This window comes from Sus scrofa, chromosome 2 (assembly GCF_054392235.1).
Source record: "Sus scrofa isolate SSC_HxYL_T2T_F1_AM1 chromosome 2, Sscrofa_HxYL_maternal_Yorkshire_Landrace_v2.0, whole genome shotgun sequence".
NCBI classification, from domain to species: domain Eukaryota; kingdom Metazoa; phylum Chordata; class Mammalia; order Artiodactyla; family Suidae; genus Sus; species Sus scrofa.
In genome coordinates this window covers 87886694-87903507 of record NC_139384.1, presented here as the reverse complement: position 1 = coordinate 87903507, position 16814 = coordinate 87886694, and the positions used below count along the sequence as shown (strand labels likewise).

Below are 16814 nucleotides of genomic sequence, written 5' to 3'. Positions count from 1 at the left end.
TTTCTTCATCCTGCCTGAGACCCCCCCCCCCAGAGGCTGGGGAGGCCAGAGCAGTGGGCTTTGGAGCTGGGGCTTTGCAGGATATGTAAGAGTTGGCCAGATGGACAGAGAAGGGTTAGGGTCTGCATCTTGGAATGGTAGGGCTAGAACATACAGTGGGAGGAGCAGAACATCAGGGCAAACCAACAGTGGTCTAAAAAGGGGTCTGAGCAGAGTTTCAAGCTAGGGGAGGGGAGATGCTGGGGAAATGTTTCTGGGGTCTACGGTTTAGACAGGAGTGGAAGAGGCCAGTGCTACAGCTGGGCCTGTGGGGCTAGGAAGAAGGATGAGAATTTTTTCCAGCAGAGGAGTGTGTTCTGGGCAAAGGCTGGAGGTCAGGCACTGGGTTCCGAGCCCAGGGAGTTAATCTGGTGTGCCCCGGACACAGTGGGCCGGGGGCCAGCTCCGGCGCCGAGTGTCTTCCTGGGGCGCCAGGGGCCCTGGGCCCTGTGCCGGGGGCGGGACCTGTGCCGGGAAGCCCCTCGGGAGCCTGGCCCTGCCTGCCTGGGGCAGCACCCGCCTCATCAAAGCTGCTGTGGCTGCTGGCACAGAGCCAGCCAGGCCGTGGCGGGCACAGGGAGGGTGCCTGCCTGCCAGCCCTGGCACCGTGCCCCCGCCCGTGCCAGCCCCGGGAACCACACTGACTCAACCGGAAGAACCTTATCTGGCCCCGGCGCCGCCGCCCGGCAGCCCGGTCACCGCCATGGGGTCACCGCCGCTGTGGCCTGGCCCCACGCCCACCGCGGTTCCCCACCCTGGTGGCTGCTGCCAAGCGCCTGGCCCCTCCCCACGCTTTCTAATAACACACTCGGCTGCTGGAGGGAGTGGTGCTCGGCAGACAGAGTGTTGGCACTTGGCCGGGCAGGGGATGGGTGTGGGTGAGCATGAGGGTCCAGCCTCTGATGTGGGCATGGGAGGACATGGTGGCTATGCGTGGTCCCTGTGGGTGGATGGGGGGGTGTCTGGAGGGTGACCGTGTGTGTCAGGCTCTGGGGCATCTTGAGACTCTCTATGGTGTCTGTAACCATGCATGTGCTGGTACTGTGGCTCTCTGTGTGTCCATGTGCCTGTTCTGGGGTCATGTGAACCCATCTGCGGCATCTTTTCTTTGTATCTGTCACCTTAGAAACTTGCTCATGTGTCCCCGTGTCTGGAGTGTTAGTGTCCAGCTACATACACACCACATGATGTGGCCCCCACATGCATGCATGTGTTATTAAGTGAGCCCTGGGGTCTGAGCTTGTGTATCGCAGAGTGTGTTAACCCCAGGGCCGTGCATGTTTCCATGTGTAATGGGTGTCCATGTGTAATGGGTGACTGTCTCCTGTGGATGTTTTGTTTGCCCCTGGCTGTGTGCCTGGGGCTCTGCAGTCATACATGTGTGTGTGTGTGTGCGTGCGCGTGCGTGCGTGCGTGTGGTAGGGTGCCTATGCTTGCTGGTGAGTGAGGCTTGCATGCCCCCCACTGGCCCCACCGGCCCCACCATGTCTTGGGAGTGTGAGGTTGTGGTGGGGCATATTAACCATTAGCCAGAACCATGTTGCCCCGGTCAGTGGTTCACATAGGCAGCCCTGGCACAGGTCAGCCACCCACACCTGCCCACATAGGTTTCCAAGCCACCTTGCTGACACAGCCCCAGGGAGCAGGGAGGTGTGACCAGGGCCTCGGGGCTGCAAGGGGTCCCACTGATGGTTCTATCCCTTCCTCCCCTCACGTGCTATGTGATCTTGGGCAGGGGTCCTCCCTTATTGATCTGGGGGTGCCATTGGGGGCACTGGGCAGGGCTCACCAGCGCTGTGCCTCAGTTTCCCTGCCTGATACAAAGACCCTTCAACCCGCCAAGCTTTCTGATCTCAGCCAGCACCACCCGTGGAGACTTGGAGAGGTGACCTGGCCTCTCTGGAAGGCCTGGTAACCCCATCTGCTGACGCTGTCTGCTGCTGGGTCGTGCTCCGGGCGGGGTCAGGGGGCAGCTGGGGGTGCAGGTTGTGGGTGGGCACACGCAGGGGCGGGGTTGGACTGCCCTTCTCTGCTCGCCCAGCTGCGCTCAGCCAGAGGACAATCGGGGGTCACAGGGTTAAACGGTAACCAATCTGCCTATTGAAGGCCCCAGCGCGGGATGAAGCCTTGCCCCTTGGTCAGGGCTGGTGGGGGTCTCGTGGGGCCAGGGGGCAGGGGGCGGGGAGGGCAGAGAGTCAGCACCGCCGGCCACCCCTGCAAGCCTGTGGCCTCAGGGATACCTGCCTTCCAGACGAGGGATGAAGGATAAAGAAAACCACATATTCCAGGAGGAAATATGTCAGGGGCGAATGGTGCTCCCCAAAACTTATGTCTCCCCAAAAGCTCAGAACGGGACCTTGTTTGGAAATAGGGTCTTTACAGATATGGTGCAGTTAAGATTGGTCACACTGGCCTAGGGTGGCCCTGGATCCCGTGACTGGTGTCCTCATAAAAAGAGAAGAGGTGTAGAGACAGAAAACAGCCACTTGAAGACAGAGGCAGGGGTAGGGTGATGTGTCCCCAAGCCCAGGACACCCAGGGCCTCCAGAAGCTGGAAGGGGTGGGAAGGACTCTCCCTGGGGGCTTCCGGAGAGGCCCTGCCACACTGAGATTCCAGATGTCTGGACTCCAAAATTGTGAGCATGAACCCCTGTTCTGAGCCCCCCGATCTCTGGCCTCCAAGGAAATGAACACAAAAGCTCAAGAGGGGCTTGGGCCCCTGACTCTCAGGGCTTAGCTGTGCTGGGCAGATTCTCAGGGGCCTCGACCCCAGGCAGCCCCGAAAGCTCCTTTAGGGGTTGTTTTGGGGCTGGGGACCCCGACTGTGCAGCCCCTGGCAGAGGCCAGGCCCTCTGCGTGTGTCTGAGTCAGGTCCATCCACAAGCCTGTATGCCAGGCCTGCTCTGGCACCGGGGATGCACATGGGAACAAAGCAGACAGAAGCGGCCGCCCCCGTGGCGTCGTGGCAGTGGGGGCGTGGGGCCCAGTGGGCCAAGTGGGCGCGGCAGCCGAGGGCGGGCCGTCTGGGGCCATTATCTGTGAGCCAGCCAGCAGGCGAGGGCGTGTTTGTGTGTCTGTGTCTGGCTGGCTGGGCATGTCCATGTGCGCGGCAGACCACAGCGGGATGGCAGGACCTGCTGGGCTGTGGACAGGCCGTGGGCACATCAAGAGGGTCCACGTGTGGGGGTGGGGGGATGTGTCCAAATGGGGTGGGGAGTCCGTGAGTCCGTGTGCTGGCCACATGCATGTCCAGGTGGGGGGCCGTGTAGTGTGTCTAGGTGGGGCTGGGATTTCTCTCAAGGTTGAAGGGGTGTGAATCCTGCTGGTGTCTGTAGGGGTGGGTCTGGCATCTCTGTACAGGCTGGAGTGACCAGGAGGGGCCATGCTGGTCAGAGCCCTGTCTGTGCCATGAGGGGGGTCTCTGAAGGTCCCTGTGGCCACCCAGCTTCTGCCCTGTTAGGCTGTGCCCCCAACCCCCTACCTCATTGGATCCAATATGGATCTTCCAACTGGTGAGGCCCCCACTTGGGGGGACACCCCCAGCACAGGGCTACTGCCCCTTACGTCTTCTCTTTGTCCCTGCCTTTTAGGATGAGCCCCATAAGTTTTTTTCCAGGACTCAAGCTGCCTCCTACCCCCAGCCCACCCTGCTTCTTACCAGGGATCCAGGCCTGGAACCTGGCCGCATCTGTCTGTCCGCAGGTCTCTGGCACCTGTCTCCCTTATGTCTTTCCTCTCTGTCTCTGTTCTTTTCCTTTCCTGTCTCTGTATCTCCCACCCCATCCGATTCCCCACATACACCGCATCACCCCTTAATTACTCCTCATCTGCTGTCTTCTTAGGAGTGGCCCCGAGCACCCTTCGGACTACATGCATGGGCACGGCTACCACCCTCTCCTGGCCTGGTGATGGCCCCTGCCCTGGCTGGCACTCTGCCCAGCCATTGGCCTTCCGGGCCCCTCCCTGTCCCCTCCAGCTGGTCCACGTGCCCGCTGACAGGGTGTCCAGTTCTTAGACCGGAAGTGGGGCCTGAGGGCACCGCTGAGGTTATCCTTTCCTTTGGTCCTATTGCCACGTGGGGGGATCCCAGCCGAGCTCTTGACATCCTCCTGGGCACCGCTTTCCCACCTGGAGACCCGAGGCAGTATCTGAGCTGGTGCTTCGTGGTCACTGAGGGTCCCAGCTGAGGAGGGCGGGCCGTGGTGGGCGCCCGCCTGCATCTCATCACTCCTTTCATTGGGGCGGTGTCCCTGGGGAGGTAGGATGTTCCAGGAGCCAGGTCCCCTCCTGCAGTCTGGAAGTAGGTTTGGTGGCACCCTGACCCCGCTGGCCACCATGGGGCAGGGTCCTTTTCTCTTGGCCTCTGCCTGGGGTCCAGCAGAGGCTCCTGTGGGTGTGCCCGGCAGAGACACCAGACCCAGAGCCCTCTGGGGCCGCTTCCTCTTGACTCCTGGGCAGGAGGCGGGATGCAGCCCCCTTTCTTACTTTGTTGTCTGTGCACTGCCCCATGACAGTGGGGACCTGGTCAGCACAGCCAGGGAGGGGCTGCAATCTGCCCCAATCCTGCTGCACTTCCGTTCAGAGAAGCAGCGACCGGGACCTGAGTCCCCAGCCAGGTAGATGGTTCTGAACAGCTGAACCAGTAGGAAAGTCCCTCCCGGCGTTTTCAGGGCTGCCCATGGCTCTACTATAGGGAAACAGAGCTGCTCCTTTTCAGAAGAGACCCCACAACGGGATTTTTAATTCTCGTGTGCCAAGCCCTGGGGTGCAGGGCTTGGACCTCTAGGCAACTCTGAGCCAGCAGCTGCGTGGTAGCAGGACTATGGTATTCCAGTTGGGTGGTGGGGGGGAGGGGGCACGATCCCTTTGTGAAACGCCCCAAGAGCTGCATGGAGTATCTAGTTCATAACTGCAGGAGGGACCCCGGGGAGGGAGAAGTTTCCGGATTTTTGGCTGTCTGACCCCAAAGCATTTGCCTGGTGCCCCTGAGTGCGCCCTGCAAGGCTCTGAGGAAGCCCAGAGGCAGCAGGGGGCTCAGTCCTGGGCTCTAGTCCAGCTCTGCAGCCTTCTCTCAGCACCTCTGTTTCCCTGTCTGTGAAATGGGCTCCTATGCCAATGGCCATCTGCTCAGAGCCAGGCCTGTGGGTGGGGGGCTCCCAGATGGACTGGAGGCCGCCCACCCAGATTTGCATGCCTTTTGCATGCCAGCAACTGCCTTCCTAGAAGTTTCTCTCTGTTGCTCCCCATCCTGGGTACATCCACGAGGCCAGCCCTGCTGGTGTCCTCAACTGTGACATGTGGCTTCCCCCCCCACAGCCCTCCCATCCTCCTGGAGCCAAACTCTCCTCTCTGCACAATCTGCTTCCATGATCCCCTCATCTCCCACCTGGATGCACCAGGTGCAGCCCTGCCCACTTCATAGATGAGAAGACTGAGGCTCCAGGGGGCCCTGCCCCGTAAAATGAAAGGCTGACCCAGAGAGCAGGGCACTTCCCCGGAACCTCACGATCCGGAAATCCAGAAAGAAGCACCTTTAATTGTCCGCTTCGTGGTCAGGCTCTGTGACTTGTTTCTGGAACTGTATTAATATCTGTGTCGTGGGTGGGGGTGCCATGTATTTTCGGAGAGGGGACACATGCCGATTGGTGGGGGGAGTGGGGGGGCGGTGGCCAAATGGGCAGATGTTTCTGCCCTGCCCAGAATCACTTCCCCAATTTCCTGCAGGCCCAGCGGGGGGCCCCTGCAGGCCTGGAGTGCTGACGGGAAATGAAAGGGCTGTGTGGCCCTGTGCCCGGTGGGGGTGGGCCCCAAGGGTCAGGTGCACTGGGAGGGCAGTTTGTGGGAGGGGCCTGAGGTTGCCCAGCAGACATCAATTAAGCCCCTACTGTGTGCAGTAGCAAGCCTGCCCTTCCCCAACCCTGCAGCAGATGTACCTGGCTCCAGTCCCCTCTCTCCCAACCTCCTGGTGCCTGTGTGTGTCTTCTGCTGTCCCCCTTACTGGCCCCGGGCTCCCAAGGGGCGTCTGTGTGTCTCTTGGGCATGTTAGGTCCCCAGTTTCCAGCAGAGGCCTTAACATACAGAAGGTGCTCAATCATGGCTACAGAATGGTGGACCTGGACAAAACCCCGAGGGCTGACTCAGCTCTCAGACTTGGCATCCACCTCTGATCTGTGGTAAGGGCAGGAGCCCCTGTTGCCTGCCACACTCCCTCACCCCCAGAGCTCAGGCCTTCCTTACTGATCACCTGATCACGTCACTCCACCCCCTCCCTCCAAGGTGGGTAAACTGAGGCCCAGAGCACAGACAGGAGGGTTCTAGATTCTGGGCCCTTCCCACAGCCCCATCATGGACCTGACTTCATCCACACATCCATCTGTCCATCCCTACCTGGGGTCTCTGGGTGGGGCCCCACCCTACCCATTCCCCTCCCCACCCATCCCCTCCCCGCCTGTGCCTCCCTGTGTGGCAGTGTGGGCGGATCTGTGAATGGGGGCAGTGGGGTGGCCCCCAGGGAGGCGCTCAGCCCACCTGGGCAACGGCTGCTGATGCTGAGTCATCCTGGGCTCAGGCCCCAGGCCCAGATAATGCGGGGAGGGGCTTTATCAGCCGGAGGCCCGGGGAGTGGGGGAGTGGGGAACCATCTTGGTTGAGCGAGGAGTGTGCCCTCTTCCTCCTTGCTTCCCTTAGTGGGTGCCTGCTGTATACCGGGTCCAGCCACTGTTCCCGATTCTACCCTGGGGACTCTCATCCGAGTGGGAAGAAGAGAAAGAAACCAGCCCCAGAAGAGGCGCAGAATCACCTGAGCTGTGACATGCTGGGGCTGGGGTGCAGAGAGGGTTGTTGGGGCCACTGCCCTAGCTTGGGGGTTAGAGCAGGAGCCAAAGAGGCTAAGGGTGGAGGGGGGGTGTGGGTGGGGGACTGTGGTGCAGAGGCTCCAGGCAGGACTGGGTTGGGAGCAGGGAGACCAGCCCTGGAGAGAGACAAGGTGCAGGTGCCCTGGGGGCCAGTACCCTCCCTCCCCAGCCTGGCGGGCAGGAGGTCTGGGTCTCCTGATAGCACCAGGGAGCCAAGGGCAGCTTGGAGGAGAGGAGACACAGTCTGACACTGAGGTAAAGCTTAGAAGCTTCCCACACCTTCCACCCTGGGAGGATGTGAGGGGGAAGTGTCCTCATTCTCCTTGGCGTCCTGTGGGGGAACATGGGGGATAAAAACTGCAGCCTTCTCTGCTCTTTTGCTGCAGTTTCAGTTTGCTCACAGGAGTCACAATGAATCCATTCTTATCCAAAACCCAAAGCATATAGAAATAGGTGCGATCACACAGTATGTTCTTACCAGCATGATTCATAACAATAGCCAAAAAGTGGAAATAACGCAAATGCCCATCAATGGTGAATGAACAAACACACATGTCCCTCCACACATGGGAGCATCACTCAGTCATAAAAAAGAGAGAAGCAGCACCATATACTCGCTACCACGTGGACGGACCTGGAGACCACAATGCTCAGTGAGAGAAGCAGACACAGAAGGACACACAGTGGGTGATTCCATGGATGGGAAACGTCCAGAACAGGCACATCCACAGACACAGAGAGTGGATTCCTGGTTGTCAGGGGCTGGGGAGGGGGTAAGGTGACTTCTGATGGAGATGGGGCTTCTTTTGGGGAGATGGAATGTTCTGGAAATTGAGGTTCTGGAACTAGACAACTATGTTAGTGCGCTAAAGGCTACTGAGTTGTTCACTTTAAAATGGTGAATTCAGACAAAAAAAAAGAAAAAAGGAGTTCCCGTCATGGCGCAGTGGTTAACGAATCCGACTAGGAACCATGAGGTTGCGGGTTCGGTCCCTGCCCTTGCTCAGTGGGTTAATGATCCAGTGTTGTTGTGAGCTGTGGTGTAGGTTGCAGACGTGGCTCGGATCCAGCGTTGCTGTGGCTCTGGCGTAGGCCGGTGGCTGCAACTCCGATTCAACCCCTAGCCTGGGAACCTCCATATGCCGTGGGAGCGGCCCAAGAAATAGCAAAAAAAAAAAAAAGGTGAATTCCATGTTACATGACTTTGATCTTTGTAAATATATTTTTTTAAAGATTTGGGGCAAAGCAGGAGCGGTTAAGGCCCTAAGGCCTTGCCTGCAGTCTCCCCCACTCTCCAGCTCCCCTGTTTATCATCTTTTCCCAGAACCCCTCTGATGGTCAGGGCTCCTGGACGGCCTGTGTTCTCGCTGTTCCACTGCGGGCAGCGGGGGCGGGAAAGGCCGTGAGGAAAGATGTCAGTGTGCGGCTCCCGTCAGCCAAATGGGACAAAAGTGCAAAAACGGGCCTTGTTAAACCTGTTCCCGAGCCTCCCCTGGCCACATCCGTGTCTGCCTGCCGAGGAGAAGGCCAGTCCTTCTCTGGGGCAGGGGGCTCGCCCATCCCCGGAACCCGGTTTCTCCTGATTTTGGTCCCTGTCGTGGCTGCCCAGTGGCCTCCATCCGAAGTGGGGCCCCGTGGACTTTGGAGCCGCCTGGGTGGCGGGAGGGGGCTGAGCCGACACTGTTAAAGGGGCAAAGGTCCTCCTGGGGGCCCAGGGGCTGGCGGTTACTTTACAGCCAGGGCCCCTCGGCCTTGGCCCGATGCCACCCTGGGCCCCGCACTGTCCGCCAGGGCTGGGGATGCGGCGCCACTGCCCAGGAAGGTTCTCTCTGTGTGGAGCCCTAGCGGCGCCCCTCCCCGCTGCAGGCCCCCCGCCTCAGTTTGCTGGGGGCTGAGGGCCTCCTTTTCCACGCTAGCAGGTGGGCGCCTGAGGGGTCTGCTGTCCTTCCTTGCAGGGCAGCTGCGGGGGGGGGGGGTTCCCCACAACAGGGGGTGATCTCTGCCTGGTCAGCAGCACAACCCACTGACCTGCCGCCACGAGAGCCTCTCACAGCCGGTGGTGGTGAAAATGCTCAGGGTTCGCCACAAACAAGAATTTCCTGTTTGCCCCTCGGCACTTGGGGGAGGGGGAGGTTATCTCACTTTTTCCTCCCGGCCCCTCCCCCACCCACCACCTGAGCCCCAGCCTGCCTGCTTTATCTGCTTCCTCCTGCAGACCTGCCCCTCGCCCTCCTTTGCGGGGTCGGGGGGAGTAGGGGGGTATGGGAGGGGTGTCCCTCAGAAGGTCCCCCCTCCCTCCCCCCAGGCCTCTTCCCCACCCCCACCCACCCCCACCCCAGCACTGGGCCCAGAGCCAGGCAGGTGTCTGGCCTTTTGGCCTTTCTTGCTCATCATCTGCTGACTGTGGTCAAGTGTCTGCTGAGAAATGCACATGTGGCATGAGGCTGGGTTGTGTCTTAGCTGCGTGGGAAACTGAGGCAGGGGAAGGGGTCAGGGAGGGGAGGGGGAGCCCCGGGGAGATCTGGAAAACTGCATTCCAGGGGAAGGAGCAGTGGCTGGAAAGCCCTGAGGTGAGGCCCTGCCAGTGTGGCCCAGAAAGCAGGACCAAGCCCAAGGCCCTCAAGCAGAGGGAGGTGAGGGCAGGGAGGTGACAGGCCAGCAGTGACTGCAGGGGAAGTGAGATCCTTGGTGGGGTGCTGGGGAGCCATGGGAGACTGTGGAGCAGGGGAGGGTCTCCTTCAGACCACCTGGGAAGGCCCCTCTGGCTGCTTGGCTCTGTCTGGTCTGTGCTTCAAGTTTTCTGTCTGTGAAGTGGGTGGAGTGGGGGTGGGGAGGACCGACACGTGGGCGGATAAGTAGCTGGACACGGTCTCTGGGCAGGGGCCCCAACTGGCAGGTAGAAATCAGGAGGGGAGGCCCCCAGCCCAGGCTTGTACACACTCAACCTCCCCGAGGCTTGGGCAGGAGGTGAAGCCAGTGGGGCAGGCGCCAGATGCCCTCAGACTGTTGCCTGCCCGCTGCTGAGACACAGCTGGCCCAGAGCGTGGGTCATATACGACACATCTCAGAGCTGGGAGGGAATACAGGGGTCCCATCTCCACGTTGCCCTAAGAAATCTAGGTCCACTTAAGGAGCATTTATTAAGTAACTGCTGCGTGCCTAATTCTAGACACTGGAAACAAAGCAGACAAGATCCTGAACGCCTCTACCAGGGCAGAGAGGCAGGAGACCAGACCAGTGTGTAAATCTACACGGCCCCGTGGAGCAGGGGACAGTGTGTAAATCCATGCGTCTCTGTGGTGCTGGGGACAGTCTGTAAATCCACGCAGCTCGGTGGTGCACAGGAGAGCTGCCTACTGCAGAGGAACCTGCTGCAGGTGACAACACAGTGCCTGCTAGGCCCATGGGGAGCCCTGGGGCACAGCCAGGACAGGATGCATTCCAGGTGAGGAGCTGCCAGGTCAAAGCCTGGCCGCAGGACCACTGCCCCTGGCGGGTTTGAGAAGCAGCAAGAGGCCGGTGAGAGGTCAACTGGGAGCGGAGCCTGAGGGTCTTGGGGACCTTGTGGCTGAGGGAGTTGAGATGTCTTCAGAACAGAAAGGTGCGGGAGCCTGACCTGGTGACCAGAGTGCCCGGTAGCCCCAGGAAAATCAGGCCTTGGTCGGGGGTGGGGGCAGGGGGACAGTTTTTATCTCAGGCCTCAGCCTGAGGGAGGGCTTTCCTGAGGTTTGACCCAACCTGCAGCCTGGGTTTGCAGCTCTGGTCGTCAGGAAAGGGGCAGGCTGTCAGCCCGAGAATCAGGTGGGCCCGAGGCCTGGGCATGGCCCAGCTGCATGGCTTGAAAGCCTTGTAAGAGCTGGCAGCTGGGCTCAGTGGCTCACAAGGGGAGGGGGGCTGGACCTGGCCCCCAGCTCTCCCATCTCCATCTCCAAGGCCTGGTGGGCAGCTCTAGCCGACAGGGCAGGACCCACCCCGCAGGGGTGCGGAACTTGGGGCCAGAGCCCCATAAAGCCAGGGTAGCCTTTACTGCCCGTCTTTGTCGCCGGCTGCCCACAGCAACAGCCATTAAAGCGGCCTCCTCTGCTGGCAGCTGGGGACCTGCCCACCCCCTTTATGGCCTCACACAATGCTCCGGCCTCATGGGGGTGGGGGGGTCTGGCCCGATGCCTGCCCACCATTTGGCCTGGGGGTTACGGCCACTCCCCCATAAGCTGGCTCCCTCTGCCTGCTGGCTGTTCTCGGCCCTGAGCCTCAGTTTCTCCACCTGGAGCTTGCGGGTCGTGATTGTTCCAAAAGCTCGGGGTGAAGCTAGGGTGTCGACCCACCGTCCTCAAAAGATAGGGACACTGAGGAAGGAGGGGCCCTGCCATGTCTCATGGGGGCTGGGCTTGGAGAGGGTTCAGCTTGGGAGGGGTTCCCCCGGCACCGGGGGTTGGGATCTCAAGGGAGAAGATGTCTGGAGGGGTCTGAGCTTCCCAGAGGGTCCTAACAGATGACTGCGAACTGGATGGCCTAGAACAACAGGACAGGGTTTACTCTCCGTCTGAGGTCAGGGTATGGCAGGGCCGTGCCTCCCCCAGAGGCTCCGGGGTGGGGTGGGGGGAGCCCTCCCCCTCTTCAGGCTTCTGGGGGCCCCAGGTGCCCCTTGGCCTGTGGCCGCATCAGCCCAGCCTCTGCCTTGTCTCCCCGTGTCTGTACCCCTCTCCTCCTCGTATGAGGACAGCAATCACTGGACTCAGAGCCACCCACTCTGGGGCCTCGTCTTAAAGACATCTGCAAAGACCCATTTCCACGTGGTTCCGAGTGGATGGGAATTGGAGGGTAGATCCCTCACGAGCCTGGTTTCTTCTCTGCCCATGTTGCAGCTGAGAAAATCAGCGTTCACGTAATGAGCACTAATGAAGCAACTGCTGTGTGCTCAGTCCCATTTTCTGCACTGGGAACAAAACACAAAATCCCCGACATTCCACCAGGCCAGCTGGACAGGAAGCCAGACGAGTGTGTGGATCACACGGCTCTGATGAAGGGGCTGAGGAAGAGTGGGGTGAGGGGCGCACCTGGGGCTGGGGGGCCTTGTGGGCTGGGGCGGTGGAGGGGGCTGGCCGGGGGCACGCCCACAGGACGGTCCACCTGCAGGCCCCGCACCCCTCAGGCAGGGGAAATACAGGGCCTCTCTGACCATCATAAATCAGTGTAGGAATGCAGCTGGCCTGCCTGGCTCAGGCAGGGCGGAGACAAAGGCCCGGCCTCGACCACCCAGGTCTGGGCCCCTGGCTCCCCCAGCCGGCACCCTACAGGCCGCATCTTGTCTCCATTACACGGATGGGGAAGCTGAGGCCCAGGGAGGGGCAAGATCACCACCCCGAGGACCCTGCCTCCCCCTGCACGCTGATGACAGATTATTCCAGCTGGAGCTAATTGGTGGGTTTCAAGGCCCCCCATAGCCCTGCTCCCTCTGTCCAGGCGGCCATGGGGGCTGGATTCCCTGGAGCTTGATTTTGAAGCCTGCTCTTTGCACGGCCCCTCCTCAGCAAGTATTCCCCCGCAACGTTACCCTCTACTGATCTCTGCTGGCTTCCCCCGCCCGCCAGCACCTGAGAGCTGATGATCAAGGAGGCGGGGTCCCCCCTGAGACCCTTGAGCAAGGCCCTCCCTCCTCGATGACTAGTGAACCCAGGCAGGGGGTGCCCAGGTCCTGGCTCGGGTCTCAGGCCTGCCTCCATTTTCATCTACAAAATGGAACACATGCATGGGACTTGGTGGACTGGGCAGGGGCATCCACCATCCTCATGGTGGCAGTTGTTGGGGTGGGACGAATTGCGTCTCTCAAAATGACATATCAAGCCTGTGAATGGGACCCCATCAGGGACTAGTGTCTTTGTAGATGTGATGAGGGATGGAGACGAGGCTGGCTGGCCTGCCAGTAAGTGGGCGTCGTGAGAAGAGAGGGATTTGGACACTGCCGCACAGGGAGGCCACAGCAGGATGGGGCAGAGGCTGGGCTCAGGCAGCTATAAACCCAGGACACCTGGGCCCCAGAAGCTGGAAGGGGCAGGAGAAACCCTCCCCTGGAGGCTCTGGAGGGAGCACAGCCCCACTACACCTGGTTCTCAGTCGTCCGGCCTGTGGAACCATGAGAGATCCGTTTCTGTTGCTCAAGCTGAGTGTGCGGTCAGCTGCTGCGACCGCCCCAGGACAGGTGTCTGCATGTCCTGGTCAGACTGGCGGGCAGGCTCACCGTCTGCACAGATGTTTGGACTCTGGTGGAGGGGCCAGGGATCTGGGGCTGGGAGCCATGATGCCTGTCCCTACCAGCAGTCCTCTCAGCTGGCCCTCTGTGCCATGTGGACGTAGCACCCGCATCCACTAACCCACCTCCTCCCTGCCCTCGCAGCTCTACGAACTGGACGGGGACCCCAAGAGGAAAGAGTTCCTAGACGACTTGTTCAGCTTCATGCAGAAGCGAGGTGAGGTCTGCCTGTGGGAAGTCATGGGAAATGAGCATGTGGGAGGAGGTCCTGCTAGCCACTGCCCAGGGCAGGTGTGCCAGGGTGGCAGTGAATGAGTTCTCCGTGGCTGAAGGCATCCAAGGATGTCTGTGCCATGGGGGTGATGGGTCAGAGAAGCAGCAGCCAGTCCTGCCATGGGTATCTGACAGAAGAGACATAGGCCAGCCCTGCAGGTCTGATGGGGGAGGCACAGCCCAACATTGAGAGTCCAAAGGAGGAGGCATAGTTGTGAGAATCTAAAGGGGAAGTCCTTGGGTAAGGGGCGTCTCAGATCCCCAACCCGAAGAACTGACAGTCCAGGATCCCGCACAGTGGGGCCAGCCTCTGTCTGGGGAGCAGGGTTGGATTCCCAGGCAGGCAGATGGATGCTGGGACCTCAGTTCCACCATCTGTAAGATGGGCCACAAACACTCTCCTCCGCGTGGCAGTGTGCTGGACAGGCCAAGTGCTGGGGCCACAGTTACTAAGCACCAACAGTGTACTGGGCCCAAGCCATCTCTGTTCACCCACCCCCTGGAGTCTAGGGTAAGGCAGATGCCAGACGCCACCTTGAGAACAGCAACTGGGGACAGAGGCCAGGCATGAGGGGACAGTGGGGTTCAACGGAAGCATGCATGGTGAGCCAGGACCAGAGAGGACTGGGGTGGGGTAGGGACCCAGAGGGTCCCCAGGGCATGCACCTCAGCTTCATGCCACCTGGGGTCAGAGAGACCCAGGTCTGACCTTGCCAGCCAGATGGTGGTGGAGGGGGCTAGCTAGGAGCACCCACTGCAGGGTGGGGCTCATTTCTCTCATACACCCTACCTTGACAGCCCCCAGTAGGGGCTATGAAGAGCAGCCCCACTGTTCAGGGGAGGAAACTGAGGTCTGGAGAGGGGGTGTGGCCTCTGAGCCACAGAGGCAGGAAGGGGAGGGGCTGGGGGGGTGCAGGGTCTCCTGGCTGCAGGGGCCAGCCTGGCGGCTTCTTTGTCCAGGGCCTCTGGCTGCCCCTCCCTGCCAGCAGCTTCTGTAAACACAGGCACAGCCAGGCTCAGGAAGGAGATGAAAGGGGAGGGGGACATGGCTTCCACGTTAACCCCTCCTGTGCCGGTTCTGGGGTGGGGGCCCCTCTCCTGTTATCGTCCAGTCCAGGCCTAGCCAGGCCTCCTGCCCCCTTGTGTGGTCAGAGAGATCTTACCTCGCCCTTTATCTTCCTGTCTACACCTACCAGAGCCCCCCTCCCCCCCCCACCCCCACAGTGGGGCTCCAAGCTCCTAGGCCTGGAGCCATGTGGGAAGTGTGGTGAGCTGCCCCGGAGTGGAGTGTAGATGAGGTTGGGCTCCTTGGGGGCCCCAGCCCCTGGCCAGACAGGGCTTCCAGCAGTCAATGTTCAGCCCTGTCTCCCTCACCAAACCAGGTGCTCCTGGAGGGCAGGAAACAACAAACTCCTATGCATCCCTCAAAACCCAGCTCCAAGGTCCTCTCTTCCCCACTGTTCTTTCCTCTGTATTTGGGGTGGGGGGCTGTGGGACTGAGACTCTGGACATCATATCCAGCATCCCATAAGCCCCTTCCTTTTCACTCCATAAGGAAAGTTAATGTTTTCCCCACATCACAAAAGCCTCCAACTGAATCTCAGAATTCTCTAGGGGCTGGAAATGGAGAAGGGGGTCCTGCCTGCACCCCACCCTCCTGCTGTTTCCTTGACAACCTCTCCACCCTTCCTTATCGCCCCCACTGCCTGCCTCCATCAATGCCTCTCTGTGCTCTCCCAGCCCCCTCTCCTTCTATAAACATCCGCCCAGGCCCCGCCTGCTGCAGAGCCAGGGCCCAGGGGCCCAGGAGGACCTTTGGTGTAATCCCTTCTGTTCTTTTTCCCAGTGCAGAGCCTAAACCAGTGTCAGGGTGGCCCATCTCCGGGGCTGGCTGCGCCACTGACACCTGGTGTTACTTTTCTCCCTCCTTTCTGGACTGGAAGTTGAAGCAGGTGCGGTGGGGGAAGGCCCATCATCCCCGCCCTTCCCCCCAGCTTGTCTTCATTTGCTGGGGATTTTGCAACCTGGGAAGGGCCCGGAAGTGGCTGAGGTTGGCAGGAGGTGGTTCCTGGATGTCCAACCTGGGGGGTAGTGGTGGAACAGGAACTGGGTCTCAGGTACAGGGCATGCTCCAGGATAGGGGCAGGGAGCTGACTCCTCTCAAGCTGGATGTTTCTCTAGGGAGTCCCATCCTGGAGCCTCCCTCTGTCCACCTCTGCAGGGGCAGCCCATGTGCCCCAGGAGCTGGGATGTCAGCCTCCACTGTTGTTGACTGAGCACCTGCTATGTGTCAGGCTGGGCACCCGGGGACCACATGTGAGCAGGACAGCGGATGGTGGCCCCAGGCAGTAAAGTGGGAATCTCACTGCCAGGGAGGAAGGTTTAAAGGGGTGCGTCTCCACCCTCGGCCAGGAAGGTGCCAGTTAGGCTGAGCTGAGACCAAAGGGCTCCTGCAGCAGGGGGCTTCTAGGTGAGAGGAGGACAGTATGTGCAGAGGCTTGGGGCATCAAGTGGGCAGAAGAGAAGAGCAGGCCTGTCTACAGGGAGGAGCCTCCCTCCCCAGGCTGCCCACCTCCCCACTCGCTAAGCAGCCAAGTGGATTATCCCAGCCCTCCCTCCCCCACCGCACAGCCCCAGGGACCTGGAGGCAGTGGCCTCAGGGAGCACAGCAGAGCTGTTGTGGCAGCTGTTGTGCCTGTAGTAGGAATAACAAAGGCTGTGTTTTTCGTGCCCCAGGGTTGGCCCCCCAGTACCCCATTGATCTCCCTCTGTGAGGTCAGCATGAGACCAGGCCACTGGCTGAGAAACTGAGGTGGAGCTCCCTCCTCAGGGCTCTCAAGCGGGGGTCTCACCTGAGTGCCCCTGTCCCCAGGGGACGCTGGGTGATGTCTGAGACGGAGCGGTAGTCACCCTGGGGGCTCCTGGTGCCCAGTGGGTGGGGCAGGGATTCTGCTTCACGCCCCGCTGCACCCAGGGGGGCAGGCTCCAGAGAGTGACCCGCCCTGAGTCAGCAGTACTGGGTGGGGGTGGGGGGACCACAGCACCCACCTCAGCGCACTCTTGTCCTCCCGCAGGGACGCCCGTGAACCGCATCCCCATCATGGCCAAGCAGGTGCTGGACCTGTTTATGCTGTACGTGCTGGTAACAGAGAAGGGTGGCCTGGTGGAGGTCATCAACAAGAAGCTGTGGCGTGAGATCACGAAGGGCCTCAACCTGCCCACATCCATCACCAGTGCTGCCTTCACCCTGCGCACCCAGTGAGTGCCTGCTGGGGCCACAGGCCACCGCCACAAGCCCCAAGGGAGGGGACCGGCGGGGTGGGGGTCATGGGATGTCTTGGTCCCCAGGCTGTGTCAGCTGAGTCTTAGAGGATGAGCAGGGTGGTAGTCCAGGCGAT

General features: G+C 60.7%; 1 protein-coding gene across 3 annotated transcripts in view; it reads left to right on the top strand.

The window, feature by feature from the left end:
• The window catches only part of ARID3A (AT-rich interaction domain 3A), a 33693-nt gene that overhangs the window by 10837 nt on the left and 6042 nt on the right, over window positions 1–16814 (top strand). For all 3 annotated transcript variants that reach the window (XM_005661364.4, XM_005661365.4, XM_005661366.4), the window contains exons 4-5: window positions 13288–13360; window positions 16491–16674. In XM_005661364.4, coding sequence (XP_005661421.2) covers window positions 13288–13360; window positions 16491–16674 — 257 coding nt within the window. The remainder of the gene's footprint in view (window positions 1–13287; window positions 13361–16490; window positions 16675–16814) is intronic.